The sequence below is a fragment of the Siniperca chuatsi genome, linkage group LG9 (assembly GCF_020085105.1).
Source record: "Siniperca chuatsi isolate FFG_IHB_CAS linkage group LG9, ASM2008510v1, whole genome shotgun sequence".
NCBI lineage: Eukaryota > Metazoa > Chordata > Actinopteri > Centrarchiformes > Sinipercidae > Siniperca > Siniperca chuatsi.
Window position 1 is genome coordinate 9,781,665 of NC_058050.1, and position 15,614 is coordinate 9,797,278.

Sequence of the window (15,614 nt, forward strand, 5' to 3'; positions counted from 1 at the left end):
AAACCCATTTTCTCTGTTTTGTTCTTCCATCCAAATCAAAGTGAGATTCTCTACACCTGAAAATGAAGCTTTTCCTCCCAAGTAGATAAATCTGTGATGGATGTTCATAATGCTACCTGTTAACCAAAGCCAACGGTACTTCCTGTGCTGCCGCATTAAGATGATGGATAGAAATTTCATTGTACAACCAGTTTATATTGACAAATAAAGAAAAAAATAATAATCACAGAGACATTTGTAAGCTAAAAGGAGTTGCTTTGGCTGTTTTTGCTAGCTTGAAAAGTTGTCAATCATGCATTAGTGTTTTTGACAGCTCTGTTAATAGGTAGCATTTATAGCCATCATTCACAATCAAATCACTGTTTTATAGTTGTACAGTCTGACAACAGAAACTGAAAGATATGTCAATGACAACATCCGCAGTGTGTGTTCGGCTACAATGAAACACAAAATAAGGGATCATAGAGAGTCAGAGGTGGCTGATAGTAGAGTTTTCTTTAACTGTCTATCCATGTGTTGACATTTCAGTGTGTACAGCAAACATTTAGAAAACAATCTGAAAATGCAAATTAAATGAAAAACATTAACATGTAAACAGCATTTTCAAATTTGCGTGCTTTACCATGGACATGGCATAAGAGAAAAATGTAATGTTCTTGTTCTAAAATAACCTTACAGGCTATACAAAGAAAAAGTTGCAGTTGTACAGAAAAACCATGTGTGTTTGACTATACAGTGCTATTCTGTGGTTTGAAGGATAGAGGCTGTAGCTGAAGGTCAAGGTTGGTTTGGAGGAGGCACAGTTAGAGTATGGCAGATTCAGATCCCTACCACCCTTCTAAGCAGGCCCCCACATTCAAGACCATCTCTAACTCTCCTTTGTTCCTCCATCCTCCTTTTTGTTCTGTACCCACCTCTGCCCTCTCAACCCCTCCCCCTGCAGATACACTCGACACTCGAACCCCCCCCCCCCACTTCATGCTTTTCAATCTAAGCATGCCATTCTCCATCTTCATCTCCATATAGGTGTACAAATAAGTGGAAGTCTATGGGCTGTGTGTGAGTAAGTGGAAGTCTGTATGCTTGTATTGCATGTGGGTAGGCATTCATGGGGAGCAGTGGTTGGTGCAGCACACACTGATGGCTAATGAAGTTCCTCTGCACCTCATAGCCCTATTAAACCGCTGCCCCCTACCTCTACCCACTTCACCCCCCACCTCTTGCCTTGTTTCTCCCCGAGGGAGAGAGTTGGCAGGGAGCGAGCCGGCTGCTATAGCAACAACAAGGAACCCTCCCTCTCCCACAGGTCTCCTTAGCAACTGGTAGCTTGGCATTGCGGTAATGAGTGTGCCCGGTGTGCCAGGCTTTGTGTCATGTTGGCATGTGTGTGCAATGTACGTGTGTGAGAGAGTAGGTGTGTGTGTGCATAGATGTGTGTGTTTGAGCATATATGTGTGGTTGTTTGGTACAGTTTGTCAATTTAGGTGAGAGTAAAAATGTGTGATGACAAAGAGATGTGGAGCCACTACTTGGTGCTGATCTAAAAAAATGTGAAGCTTATTTTATTCAAATGTAACTAAAACTGGCACTTGACTCACTCTACTTATCTTTTCTCTTTCTGGGTGTGTATATTTGTGTGTTCTGCAGATGTGTGCCTCTGTGTATTTGTGCTATTTTTTTCTTTATTGTGATTGCAGTCATTCTTCTCTGTACTGTAAAACTGAAGCAATTAAAGGGACGATCCAATGAATTTTGCATGCCATGTGCATGGCTGCCTAAGAGTTTCGTACTCTGCTGAAATTAAATTAAACGCTGAGAATGACATTTATTAAAGTGTGATCAGAGGTGTGCACTGACCTTTAGAATGTGGGAAATGAGATTCTCATTGTTATGAATGAGATAATGTGGAGGCCGAGTGTGAAAGAAGCCTGGGCCAGCATTGATTCCAATGTTGGTCGACAGTTTCTTTGTATATAGCCGAGGGAGCTTTCAATATAATCCAATCCACACTGTGCCCGTTGGCTATTAAATGGACTGATACACAAATATAGACACACAGGCGCTCACATAAATGCAGATTGACTTGTGCACGCTTGCACACACGCATATCTTGACGATCTTATAAAAAGAGCTGTAAAAGCCTCTCCAGAAACGTGTCGGTCTTTAAGAAAAGCATGGCAAGCCCAGTGGAAAATGTTAGTTTGCTCCCTAGACGAGGTGTGAAGTGCGAGCAGGCGGCCGGCCCCACAGGTGGCCCAGCCCAAACACCTGTTGTGTGAATTCTCAGTGGGAGGGCGCAAGCTCTCTCTACCTTGCAGGTCCCAGTGGAAAAACCACACCTATCCTATACTGTGGCACGTGCTCATTCATGTGCCCACACCCACTCTGAGGCTCCCCCGTTTTGTGTGTGGGCATCAGACCTGATGCCCAGATTGTGTCCCCTTTGCGCCCACCGGAAACACTCAGCTGTCCCTGGCATCGGGCGAGTGGATTTTCCGATCCCCTATCCGGGTCTCAGATGCTCTACTAATCTGTCAGCATCTATTTTTACCCACCAAAGCTGCAGCATCCCTTCTCTATCCCACACCCTGCCACCCCGATGCCAACCCTTCTTTTGGCGCCAGGGTGGGCACGGCTGCTGACTCGCCAGCCATTGGATGCAATTAGTGCACAGTCAGGCAGGAATCCCCTACCAACTCCATTACACCCCTCTCCACAGCCACTTCCTGATCTGAGGCTACTAGACACACTACCACACACTTGCTTTCCATTTTAAGCCTTTTTATAAATGGCACTCCTGCAGTGTTGTGGAATAATAGGGTCGGATACAGAGCACCTTTCACAGTGCTTGAATCACTCTACTGTGCAAACTCAGTCTATTCAAGTACAATGGCAGCCAAGGGAATGGACATTTGAATTGTACCTGTTCAGATTTGGTGTTGAGATTAAGTGAAAGTTCTGTCTGTAATAGGACAGCTATTGGTGAAAAGTCCTTGAGTTACTCAGGCTCACTTTAGCCTTTTCTGTAATGATCCTATAAGAAATGAAAGCCTGAAGTTTTTGCCTTTTTCCTGTAAAGCGTATTTATTCAACAAGAAATTACAAATGCTGCCAATCCTCAGAGAAGCCACAGTGATACACTGAGATAGATGCAATTCCTAATCCCAGGTTTATTTCTTTCCCAACAAGGGCTGTGATGTGCCTTGCATGCCAATGCAGTCGTGACCACTGCTGTGGAGGCGATGATGGCATGTGGCAGAGAAGTAACTGTTTCTCACCTCCTAATAAAAGAGACTCCTTTTTAATCTTTTCAATTTGATTGCATTCCAAAAACAGGCCTGTCTGCCCATCTGTCTCTCTTAAAGAAGCCTCCTAAAGGGATTTTAATCATCTGACTCTGGGCTTCTCAGGCAAATAGCTACATCTCTCTCATTCTCTCTCCCTCCCTCTCTCTGTTACACACATACACACACAAATAATTTCCAATTTTCTTTCTTGTACTCACTGTCATAGTCTCACTTGTCTTCTCTCACTCTCTGATACACCTTATCGTCTCAGCTCCATTGTGCCATATCTGTGCAGCCATTAGGCCCTTCAGTCCCTCTTCAAGTCCCCCTCAGACACATAAAATTCCCCCTATCCTGTCCCTATTAATCCACATGGCTCTAAATTCTTTATTTCCCTTCAAAGGGACAACGCAAGCCGTGACATCAATCATGGAAAGCGAATATTTAGCCGGCGCTAATTTCCACCAATAGCCTGGAGACAGGCTTAGCTGACAAAACTCATTCCTGTGCTGAACAAAACTGCTTGTGTTGAAACCTCCCCTCCCCCTGATCCCTCCTGCCTTCTGCACAGGAAAAAACAGCATCACAATAAACACAGTTAGTGCTTCTGTTACTCCCCCTTGATTTGGGCTTATCAAATGAATGTGCACCATAGAGGGATACCCTTTGACAATATATAATGGCTCCATTCTGCATGAAATGGTTTGGTAATACCAGTCGAGTGTGGCAAACGGCTTTACCCAGTGCCACTACAAGAACAGCTGCTGTGTTCTTAGCTGGGCAAGCGCACCATGCTGCCTCACCCTTGAGGTTGTTTGAATCGGGTGAGTGGTTTCTTTTTGCTGGTTCCCAGACCCCACTCACAGTCCTTAGTTCCTCACTCAGTTCTGTTTGAATGAGTGCACATTCGCCACAAGATGGGTCCTATAAACCGTTTGACCTGTTTCCTCGCCCCTCTGTGTGTGAGCATGTGTGTGGGTGTATGAGCGGGAAAAACCCTGAGTGGGTTCTGATGGGGGAGTAATGGAGGGGGATGGGTGAGTAGGGGGTATTTTGAGGGCACCCCTTTGTGTGGCTTGGAGGGGCCCCTTGCGGTACCTCTATATTCCCACCACTTACCCCGAGGCCCCTCCACCTCCTGCTGTACCCCCCCAACACAACTGCCCCCATGCCAGTTAGTCAGGTTATGCCAGATGAACCATTGGGCCCAACATAACAACCTCTACCCCCATACTACATCTACTCCCAAACTTCCAATCTTGGAAATGGCAACAGAGGGATGTGTTGGGCAACAAGCCAATTTGGGCAAGTCACTTAACTTACAAGCCTGTGGCGGTTAAACATTGTTGTGCGATATGGTATATTGAGCACCCATATTGGCCTCATAATGCAGGTGGATTGTGTAGTTAATCAGAACTTGATGTGTGCTAAGCCTCAGCACTGATAGCTATTAAACTTCATTGATTCCCAACACTAAATAGGCCTCTCCAGTCCCTGAATCAAATTGAGTTTGCATGGAAGGAGGGAGTGGGAACAGTAGAGTAATTGACTGGTATTGTAAGATTTCCAAGAGCCAAATGAATGGTTCTTAAAGTGGTTATTATGGATGAATACCAGGAACCTGTTTCTGTCAATCAACAGATATTGAGCAATAATCTGTTGGACCAGATTCAGACACGAAACTTTTGTGTCTGATTGGTTTGAACACATCAGTCCCTTCCTTGAGTCAGTGAAAAACCCTCTTACTTAATCCACCTGTGTGTTGTGGAAAAAGTGTCAAAATGTCAGATTTGTTCGAGCCTTAGCTTTTAATCTGAGGACAAAGATGGCTATCCTGTGGCTTGGTATCTATTGTCTAAATATCTAAATCAGCTATCTGGATTTTTAGGCCTTAATGAGAGTTGAACCCAAGCTTGTTTTCCTGCAGCCAAGAGAACCTTGTTCACCTTAATTGGCTTTGATTGGTCCATAAACTATTACCCTTATCCTCTTTTACTTCATGTGCCATTATGTCAAATTAATCAATTTCAGCCTGATTTAGTTGTGTTTGTAGACTGAGGATGAGGGTGGATGTCCCTGATAACAAAACAAAGAAGTCACACCACTACTTATGACTCTGTCTGTTCTTTTCAGTATTATGAGTCCAGGCAGTGCATCTCCCTGCATAAGTGCAGCCACTGGTTCATTCATTATTTAGAGCCCTCTCCACTAGGCCCATTGTATTAAAGGGGTATGATTTGAATAGGAAGCTGCTTCCCAGGCGTGTGATGTGTGTGTTCCTCTCTGTCATTGTATGTTTCTTTGGGCTTCATCCGTCTGCCTCAGCAAGCCAGGGGGCTGAAAGAGAATTTCCATTTTATGAATATTTAATACATAATAAAGTTTTCAATTTTATTCTATTCAAGCCGTAGGGGTAAAATGTGGAAAAGCCAAGCCTCAAGGACAGAACACAGAGTAAAGGTAGCTGATTCGATAGAGGCATCAAAAATACCGTTAACATCACTACCTCAGAAATCATCAACTAAAATGCACATACACAAACATTAGGAATAGTTTAACACTACATCCTATAAGGGTTTTATAGTGTCCCTATTTCCTACATCTCAAACTTCCCTTACTATTGGATCATAGCATATCCGGGCTGCCCGCTGTGTCCGTGGTGACCTGACATGGCTCTGTGTGAGACACCCAGCTGGGAGTGCCCCTGAATCAACTTGGGATTAGCCCAGGATTGTCTGGGATTACTCAGGGATGGAGGGGGATTAGCAGTGACTGCTTGTTTCGGGGGCGTGAGGGCCATAGGCTGGCCAAATTGCCCCTGACTCAGACTCAGGGAACAGGGGGTGGACAAAACCACACCCACAGTGGAACCACCTGCAACCTGAGCTATTCTTAGATTCTAAAACACACACACGCACAAACAGGATGACAGAGAAAAACCGGTGGTGGAAAATTACACGACAGGAAGCCAGCAGCTAGTGATGATGATGATGATGATGATGATGATGATGATGATGATGATGATGATGATGATGATGATGATGCCATGGCTGGACACTGTCCGAAATCTCTCAAATCTCTCTAGCAGGTGGATTCATCAGATAAAGAGGGTTTGGGATGATGACAAATCCCTCCAAGTTCAATGGGGCTGCTCTTCCCTCATACAGGGATAAATCGCAATTTGAATCAGACAGGTCACACAGAGTTGCAGCATGAAGTGGTCCAGCTCTCTGAAAGATGCCCCATTTACAGCCGGCCATGGTGGAATAGCATGAGAGCTTACATATGTTTTAATTCAGGCATGCACAGGATTTGATGGGGATGATTTGGAGTGGTATGATAGGTGGATGATCCAGCCAGGGTGAGACAGGGAGTTGGCGCGGCACGTAGAGAAGCCGTCAGAAGCAGGGAGCGGGCATCCCCTGCGGACCTGCACTGCCGAGATGAAAGGCTGTTTAGTGTAGGAGCAGCAGCATCAAACAACCGCCTCCTCTTGCATCCTTTCCCCCATCCCCCACTCTCCCTCCATCTCTCTCTCTCTCACTTTCTTGACTCTCACCACAATATGATATAGTTCTGCCATTGCACGTTTACCCGGTTGCCATGGTTACCCAATGCCGGAGGTGTCACAGCGAGATAACCCAAGGAGGCATTCACAAATCACCTGAATTCAGTTCGCCTCCCATTTATGTGTTCTCTGCTGCAATTTGATTTATTTGTTTCCCTGCCGTGCAATTCAGTGTGAATACAAATAATCTGCAACATAATGGAGATGGTGGAAGTGTGAATCTGAAACAATCTATTGTACCAGTATATTCCTAAACCACAGGAGGTGCTTTTGATTTGATATTTTCCTGCTTGAGTGTCAAAATGCCTCACGCACAACAAAGAGCAGAATTGCAACGACAGACTCTGTTGCACATCAGGAACCTTCAGCGTTAAGCAACCCTTGAGATGTAAATGATTATTAAAAAAAACTATATCCTAGGAATTACTGGGTCAGTGACTGTACATGCTAATAATAGGAAAGTAATTGGTGACACTGTATAATTGAAGGCATAGAGAATGAAAACAGAAGTGGAAAATTACTGTTTTGTACAAAGAAGTGTGTGAAATACAAAAAAGGAAAATCAAGACACAAGTCACAACATATGTATTACTCGTGACAAAACAGAAAGCGGGATCGTGATAAAGACAGAACAAGGGAGGGAAAGGGAGATAGGCAGTGAAGGTAGATGTCGGAGGGTGGGATACATCCATTAGCCTTCCTTGCTCCCGGCTCAGTCTTCCGATACATGCCCCATTCAAGCTACGGGAGCAAAAGAGACAGGGCTGGCACTAAGCCAGACTGGCACCGACTTCAAACATACAGTATGCCCAACCACAGCAGCTTACATCAGCCCGGCTGAAAGGAGAAATAGAGGAGGACAGATGGATTGATGAAAATGAAAGTGGGAGGATTGACGTACATAAGGAGAGTGTCTCAAGACTGAATCTCAGGTCATTTCAGGTTGGTTGAGGCTGACAGGGTCTTGCTCCATGCCAGCTGTAGCTGTCCTTCGAACATGTTTGTGTTTTAAATGTGCTCTCAGTTTGACTTTTGTTGACACTGATTGCATAGAGAGGTATGTATCTACTTTTGTGTGTTTTGTATATCTAATAATAGACATTGAAAAGACCTGATAATTTGGTAAATTGTTTTCTATGACTCAGCAAGTATAGACTGAATGATATATAAGCAGTTGTGACAGCTGTAGTTGTCATAAGGTTTGTCGGCATTGTTGATTTTTGATGTCAAAAATTCTTACTTTCCTCTGGAACATTTTATATGAATCTTATGCAAATTCCACTCATTTAAAGTGTTGACCTCAGAAAAGCTGTTTGTGTAAAAATGATAAGTCTCTTATAATCTCTGTCTCACCTTGTGTCTCTCTCATCTCTCTGCAGAACTCCATCCGACACAATCTATCCCTCCACACACGTTTTATCAGGGTGCAGAATGAGGGAACAGGGAAAAGTTCTTGGTGGATGCTGAATCCAGATGGAGGGAAGATGGGCAAGGCCCCCCGCCGGCGGGCAGTCTCCATGGACAACAGCACCAAATACCTAAAAAGCAAAGGCCGCGTCAGAGGCAAGAGGGTTGGCCGTCCTGGGATAGGAGCAGGGTCTGCTGTGGTGGGGCTCCAGGTCTCCCCCGACCATGGCAGCCCACCAAGGAAAGGCCTCGCAGGAGCTGGAGGTACATCTGGGACAGATGGAGAGTTTGACGCTTGGACAGACCTCCATTCCAGGGCTAGTTCGTCAGCCTCCACCCTGAGTGGGCGTCTGTCACCCATCCTCGCAGAGGGAGAGCCAGAGGAACCAGAGGAGGGTGGCCTGTCCTGTTCCACCTCCCCCCACCTCTACCCTTCACCGACCAGTGCTCGCTCTCCATCCATGGGAACAGGGAATCGCTGTCCTCCTCTGGAACAGCTGCCTCAGCTGGCTAACCTGACAGGTGCCATCAGTCTGGATGAGCAGCTGATGGAGGATGGTTATCATCACCATCACCCGCCACAGCAGCAACACCAGCAGCATCCGGCTGTTGGCAGACATAAGCACCAAACCCCTATCTACCACTACAGCTCTGGAGTGAAGGGGCAGAGCCCCTACAGTGCAGGTGTCTATGGTGCAACAGGCATGGGGATGCTGTGCCACCACTCACCCATGCAGACCATTCAGGAGAACAAGCCAGCCAGTTTCTCTGGAACCATGCGGGCGTACTCCAGCACCAATGCCCTGCAGAGTCTGCTAACGGGGGGTCCAGCTGGGCAACAATACTGTTCCAAGGACATAATGCTGGGGCAGGAGAGGGAAAGCCATCCTATGATGGGTCAAGCTAGTAATGGAGTAGGCTCCAACCATCACAGCCACCACCCTGGCCACCACAATGGCCACAGCCACAATGGACCTCATAGTCACAGCTCATCTCATAGCCATAACAGAACTCACAGCCATACTCATAGTCATAACAATGTAACCAACCACAACCACAACTCACCTCACAGTCTCGCTCACAATGGCCACAACCTCAGCCAGAGCCATAACCACACACCGCCCCGGGCTGTGGCCCTAACCCCACGTGGCAACAGCAATCAGCTGCAGACCTACAACCACAAAGCTCCCTACCTGTACAGCCCGCCATCACATGCCCACCTTCCTGCCTCAACCACCCTCCCACCAAATCCAGCAGGTATGCTTGGCATGCCCCAGGACTCCTGTCATGTGGCCACCGCCCCACACCCGCACCCCCGTCACAACCATTACCCCGACCCACTACACCAAGGCATGACTAACGGACCATACCACCATGGCCAGGGAATGGGGAATGGTAGTGTTGGTAGCAACTACCATGGCTATCACCAACCTCACCCCCATGAGAGACTACCAGCTGACCTGGACATTGACATGTTCCACGGTAGCTTGGACTGCGATGTGGAGTCCATCCTCCTCCATGACATTATGGACTCTGGGGAGGAGATGGACTTTAACTTTGACTGCTCCCTTGCCCAGGGGGTAGGCATAGGCATGGGTATGGGAATGGGTGTGACCATGGGCATGGGGATGGGAATGAGCGGTCTGGCTGGTCCACAGCAAGCCCATAGCAACCAGAGCTGGGTGCCTGGCTGAAGTCTATGACAACACATCCTACCCTCTGAAAGAACTACCCTACACATGAAGCACTGTGCTCAACTGTGACATTCCTGACTTGACACAGAGACTATAGGACCAACACTCCCGTCTCTCTTTGTTGTCTTGACATTTCTTCTGTCACCCTATCCTCTTTTGATTTCCCTTCTCCCCGAGAGATCTAGTTCATGTCACATTAGGTTTTTCTTCATATCAGCTATACTGTGATGACAATCTCTCAGCTGTGCTTGCCCAACATCGCTTCTCATCTACCATGAGAACTGAACTCTCAATGCACTTTATTGCAAGTGGGTCACATCTCACAGTGCAACGCATTCATAGAGCAGCTCAGACAGAGCTTGGCATGTTTTGTAAGGTGGCTGCAGCAACAAATGAGGAAATCACAAGCTCCGTTGATAAAGTGTCAGATCTTGGCATTGAATTAAAATTGGACTCTTTTTGTCATATGCTGTCATTGTCAGTGGTGGGGACAAGAATTGTTTTGCAAAAAATCCTTAGTTGCTTTATGATTAGATCTTTGGTTTTTAAAATTCATTGTTTGCTTAAAACCTTAGACATTGCCTGTTCCTCATCACTCACCAAAATTAAAATATGAATTAATACATTATTAAATTTAACCCTGATTTGACACTGGTTTGAATGTATGTATACAATAAATTTAAATAGAACTCTTATCTGATACCAGTTTCCCAATTTAATGATAATGACATTCACATGCTCATCATTTCCAAATAATTATCTTATGTCAGCAGTCCTGTTTGCATTTACAGCTTCATACATTTAGTCCTTGGCTCTTTGACTTTTCTCTTAGATGTAACATTTTGTTAATGCCCTTTTGCCATTGGTTAGAGAATATTGTCACTGCATCGTTAAATGGATTCTATCATTACCGGCTAGCATGCAATTTGGTGAATTAAAATGTCGTATCACCTTGTCTCACCTGGGCTTCTTGTGCCAGTTTCTCTCTCTCTCCTTCTCTAAGTCTCTCTCTCTCTCTCTCTCTCTCTCTCTCTCTCTCTCTCTCTCTCTCTCTCTCTGCCTGCCAGTGGAGACAAAGTGACCATTCCTCACTCCAAGCCATTAATGTGGCTTGATTGAAATTCAGCATCTTGCTTTTAATCTCCAAAGTGATGCAGCAGCGATGCGTCATTATTGAGAATCTAACACGTTGTCCTCTCATCTCTCACCCTGGCCGTCCAGGCCGCGGCTGGCTTCTCCAACTTAATGTGCCAAGAAAGCGAGACAAAACTGTGATTAACGCTAAGTCACTCTGCCGGCTGTTCTGCTCTGAGAAGGGCCAATGTCACTGTCCGCTTGCCTGCTCACAGAGGGTACAAAAAGGAAAAGATAGGATAGAAGGAAGGATAGAACAAAAGTCTGTTGTTGCAGTGGGATCAATCATCTGCCTCAGTTTCCATGCTCTTCAGGTGTGTGTGTCTGAAAACAGGTAGTGTATTCGTATTGTAAATCATCTCCATTATCTGTATTTTGTGTTCCCCTATTCCCATGTTTTCAGTGCTTATAACCTGAGCTTCAAATACTCAAATAGGTGCAAATGGAGAGATTTAAGGAGAAAACAATCAGCCAATCTGAGTGGCATGAGTCTATGTCAAACAGGGTTGTAATGCCCCACAGCCATCCACATCTACTTTTTGTGTGTTTATTCTGTTGTCTTGTAGTTGTTGTTGTATTGTTGAAATTCTAAGGACCAACGAGGACAACGCTGAAATGTTCATAGTGTAAGGATGGAATTCAAAGGTGAAATGATGTTGGTAGAGTGGTATGACCTTCCTATGCTCCAATATCGTGCACCCCTACCCCTACATCTGCTCTGCTCAATTGTCTCTGTTTGTGAATGGGGGAGTCTGAAGCTTGTTTCTCATTGCTCTTTGGAGAGAAAAAAAGAGGACACCCCTATTCTCTAGTTCCTTCAAGGAGACTCTCTGCACTTGGTCTGTACCAAGTATGGCACACAGTGGAAAAGAGGGGGGAGGGATGAGGGGGTGATGGTGGGGTGGGGTTATTATTGCAGCCAAAGGTCAAGCATGGCACAGACTATCAGACCCATTACTGAGGTAAATACCTTTATTTCAGGGCTTTTAGCCGCGCTGGTTCCAGTTAATCTCCGTGCAGAAAATGTGTGGAATTTTTTAAGCAAATGGGCCTCACAAAGCAGTTATGTTATAACCTATGCTACAGACATTTAGCAATGCCCTGCTATTGGAAAGAGAGCTATATATGATGTCTAATTTTCCTATATTTATTTATGAAAGAGATTGGTCTTTGTCACTCCTAAATGTGGTAGTTGTTTGAGTTAACTTCTATCCCCTTCCTCTTTTGTTCTGTTTTTTAAGATGTCACTCTCCCTTTGCCCCTTTTACTGACTTTTATTTTGTACAAAATCTATATATTAAGAATATTGTATAATAGTTTTTAAAATCTCAAAATAATATCAGTTTTGTTGTCTATTTCTTTTTTAAGAGAATGTATCTCATCATCTGGTGACTGTTAAATAAATGAAATTAAAAGAAAGTCTATGTCATCGCATTTGTGTGAAAATTAGCATGAAGATAGATTTGTTTTTTCATGAAAACACAGCAGAGTGACATTTTCCTTACAATTAAAATGTAACTCCTTTCACACATGCAGACAACCCCTCTTGGCAGTTGTGTTTGACCTGGACACCAAGCCGCTGCGTGAGAAGCAGAAAGAGTGGGCTGTATGAATGAAAAGGAAAAAAATATACCTTCCCATATGTCGTAAAGCCTCACTTGTGCTAGAGACTGCATGAGAAAGAAAGAGAAATAGGGTGATTTTTTTCTGTGTGTGTGTGAGAGTGAGAGTTCCTGACAGACAAAACAAGGACAGACAGCCAGACAGAGTTGGAAGGATTGGAGTGATAGGTGTGTATATATATATGTGTGTGTGTTTGTGTGTGTGTGTGTGTGTGTGTGTGTGTCATAAGGCTTGTTATGGCCCATGAAGCGGTATAGGTTGGCCCCAGCTGTCCAGGTCCCATTGGAGGCATTTTCACAAGAGGAGTGTGCAGAGCTACAACGCCATACTGCCATGCCCCTGGGGAGCCCCCCGCCTCTACACTCACTGAGACATTTGCACACACATGCACAGACACACACCACATATGTATATTCACACACATACATTTGAAAATACCACAAATTCACACATTTACAGAAAGAAGCACACAGCACAGTTATGAAACCATATGCACCAACACACACACTCAAATAGACATTTCTCACTTAGATGTACAGTTTTAATTGACTCCACTTGGCAAAGCCTCTCTGCAGGGAAAGAAGTGAGTAGTAGAGGGAAAAAGAAAGATATAGATGTGGATGGGGGAAGCCAGGCAGCACATGCATAAAGCTAAAGAATCCTTGACACAAAAACACACAATAAAAATGTGTTTTTGTAAGCATTTTTAGGGGTTTGAAGAGCGCAAACATGATCCACAAACTTTATAAGATGTTTCATAATTTCACAATTAGAACAAACTGAGTGTGATTGAGTGTAACTGAGACCGAGAGCCTGGCATACACCCAAAGTCTCACTCTTCCCTGCCTATCTCCTGAGAGAGATAGAGGTTGAGGTAGACAGGAAGGCAGTCCAGTCCAGGTGCTGTGCCTCGGGGAGGGTCTGCTGTTCTGTTCCTCATTATCAGAGAGAGAGAGAGAGAGAGAAGCTGTGTTACAGTGTCATTATTCATCCAATCAAGCATCTGGGAGCAGGTCCGTCCTTACTTGGCCCAGTGATATCGTTGGAGAGACCGCCCTTGGAGCTAAAGGCTGGTTGGCGACACTGCTAACTGCTACCAGACAGACCCACCCAGGCAAGGCTCCAGGGTACTGATGTCCTTGAGTGCTTATGAGGATTCAGCATTTCTCACTTTCCGGCCGAGCTGCAAAGTGAAAAACTGCTATATCTCCAAAATTCAATTGTTCATAGAAATGATTAATTCACCAATATGGAAGGATGGAGTTTGATGTAATGCTTCCAGAATGAGTGTCAAGACTTTTTCTCAGTTACTGCAGCCACTGTAAAGAATAAATTTAATAATCACCATACCACCAATAACAAAAGCAAGACAGCAATGATGCCAAAGTAAACAAAAAAAGCAAAGTCAAACAATTGTTTTATAATCATTATAATCAAGTCCTTTAAACGTTAAAATGTAACTAAGCTCCACAGATGCATAAACAAACTGTGATCTGTGAGGCTTGTCCTGAAAACAGATGATTAAAGTTTTAAAATCAATTCTGAAGCTAAGATGTAACCAGTCTAAAGGCACAGAGGTTGGTGTAATATTATCTTGTTTTTAGACTGATGAATGAACACAGAGAGTTAAGGTAATTTAAACACGGAGGGATTAATACATGGATGACTTTTTGCAGATCAGTTGAGGATAACAAAAAATTGTAGAAAAATACATCTTAGTGGAAAAAAGTCAGGCTGCACATTTCTTTTACTGTAACATGTGGTGTTGTCCTGAGGATGTCAAATGATCCTAAAGGTTGTCCTCCAAATTGACTCCATATAGAAAAAGAGCTCAGAGAGGACACCAAAAGACCACCAGGAGAGGGTTGCTGCTGGCTGAGCTGTTGAATTTGGGGGTTATATGTTTTATTTTAAAAAGCCAAAGCCAACAATTTGTAGCAGCATCATGCTCTGCCCCAGACTGAAGTGAAGAATGGATGAGTGAAAGCTAAAGATATTTCAAAGAATTCAAAAAATTAGACTTTTCTCAAGAAAAACAACAGCAGTCATTTCAGCAAATGCCCGAAAACGACATATCGGAGATTATGATCTACAGATTTTGATATATGTAGAGATTTTGCCAAACAGTACAAATTCTTCGCAATTTGAAAGAAAGTGGTCAATCATTATATTACACTGTACAATTGTAATATATATATATATTTTTTGCCCTCAAAAGCAGCGACAGCATCAAGAATATAGTCAAAGAAGAGGTGTTAAAACGGCAAACAACCTCCTTGGGGTTGAGTCGAGGTTTGAAGTGTTAAAAGAGGTTGTCAGAAAGGCCTCTGAGAATTTTCTGCTGAAAGCAGAGTTAAATGCTGTGGGACTGGTGCACAGAGGCCGGCACAATAGTAAGACAACAGCATGTTAAAAACTGGCCTCATGGACAGAAACATTTCTTTGAATGCAACAAATGACAACTATGTTAGTATGTTCTCGCATGAATAAAGCGAATACCATGGTACAATACTATTTTAGTTAAATTTATTCCAGTAACTCAGACAACGGATGAAAGATATATGATATAAATGCACACTTAGTTGCACAATATAAATGAACACTCTATAAACTACACCACAGAGAGGTCTTTGCATCACTTCACACAGCTTGAATTTTCCTCACATTGATGTAAACAAACCTTAACAGCATCAGCAAACATTAATAACTTGGAGTCAATTGTCGGCTAGTGTTAGACCCTGTATTAATAGACCTGTCAATCTATTTGGGAGTGATAGGAGTTTTCAGTCCTGCATTTTTGGTAGAAGCTACTCTTTTCTTTATTTTTGCGTGTTAACCATCAAAAGTGAATAGGCATAGCTCATGAACTTATTCTTGAAATAAGCCATCTAACTTTCTCAT

General features: G+C 44.1%; 1 protein-coding gene across 1 annotated transcript in view; it reads left to right on the forward strand.

Moving 5' to 3' along the window:
- Positions 1 to 12,509, forward strand: part of LOC122881138 (forkhead box protein O4-like) — a 31,524-nt gene extending 19,015 nt beyond the window's left edge. The window contains exon 2 of the mRNA XM_044206931.1: positions 8,235 to 12,509. Coding sequence (XP_044062866.1) covers positions 8,235 to 9,956 — 1,722 coding nt within the window. The 3' untranslated portion in view covers positions 9,957 to 12,509. The remainder of the gene's footprint in view (positions 1 to 8,234) is intronic.
- Positions 12,510 to 15,614: the final 3,105 nt, after the last annotated feature.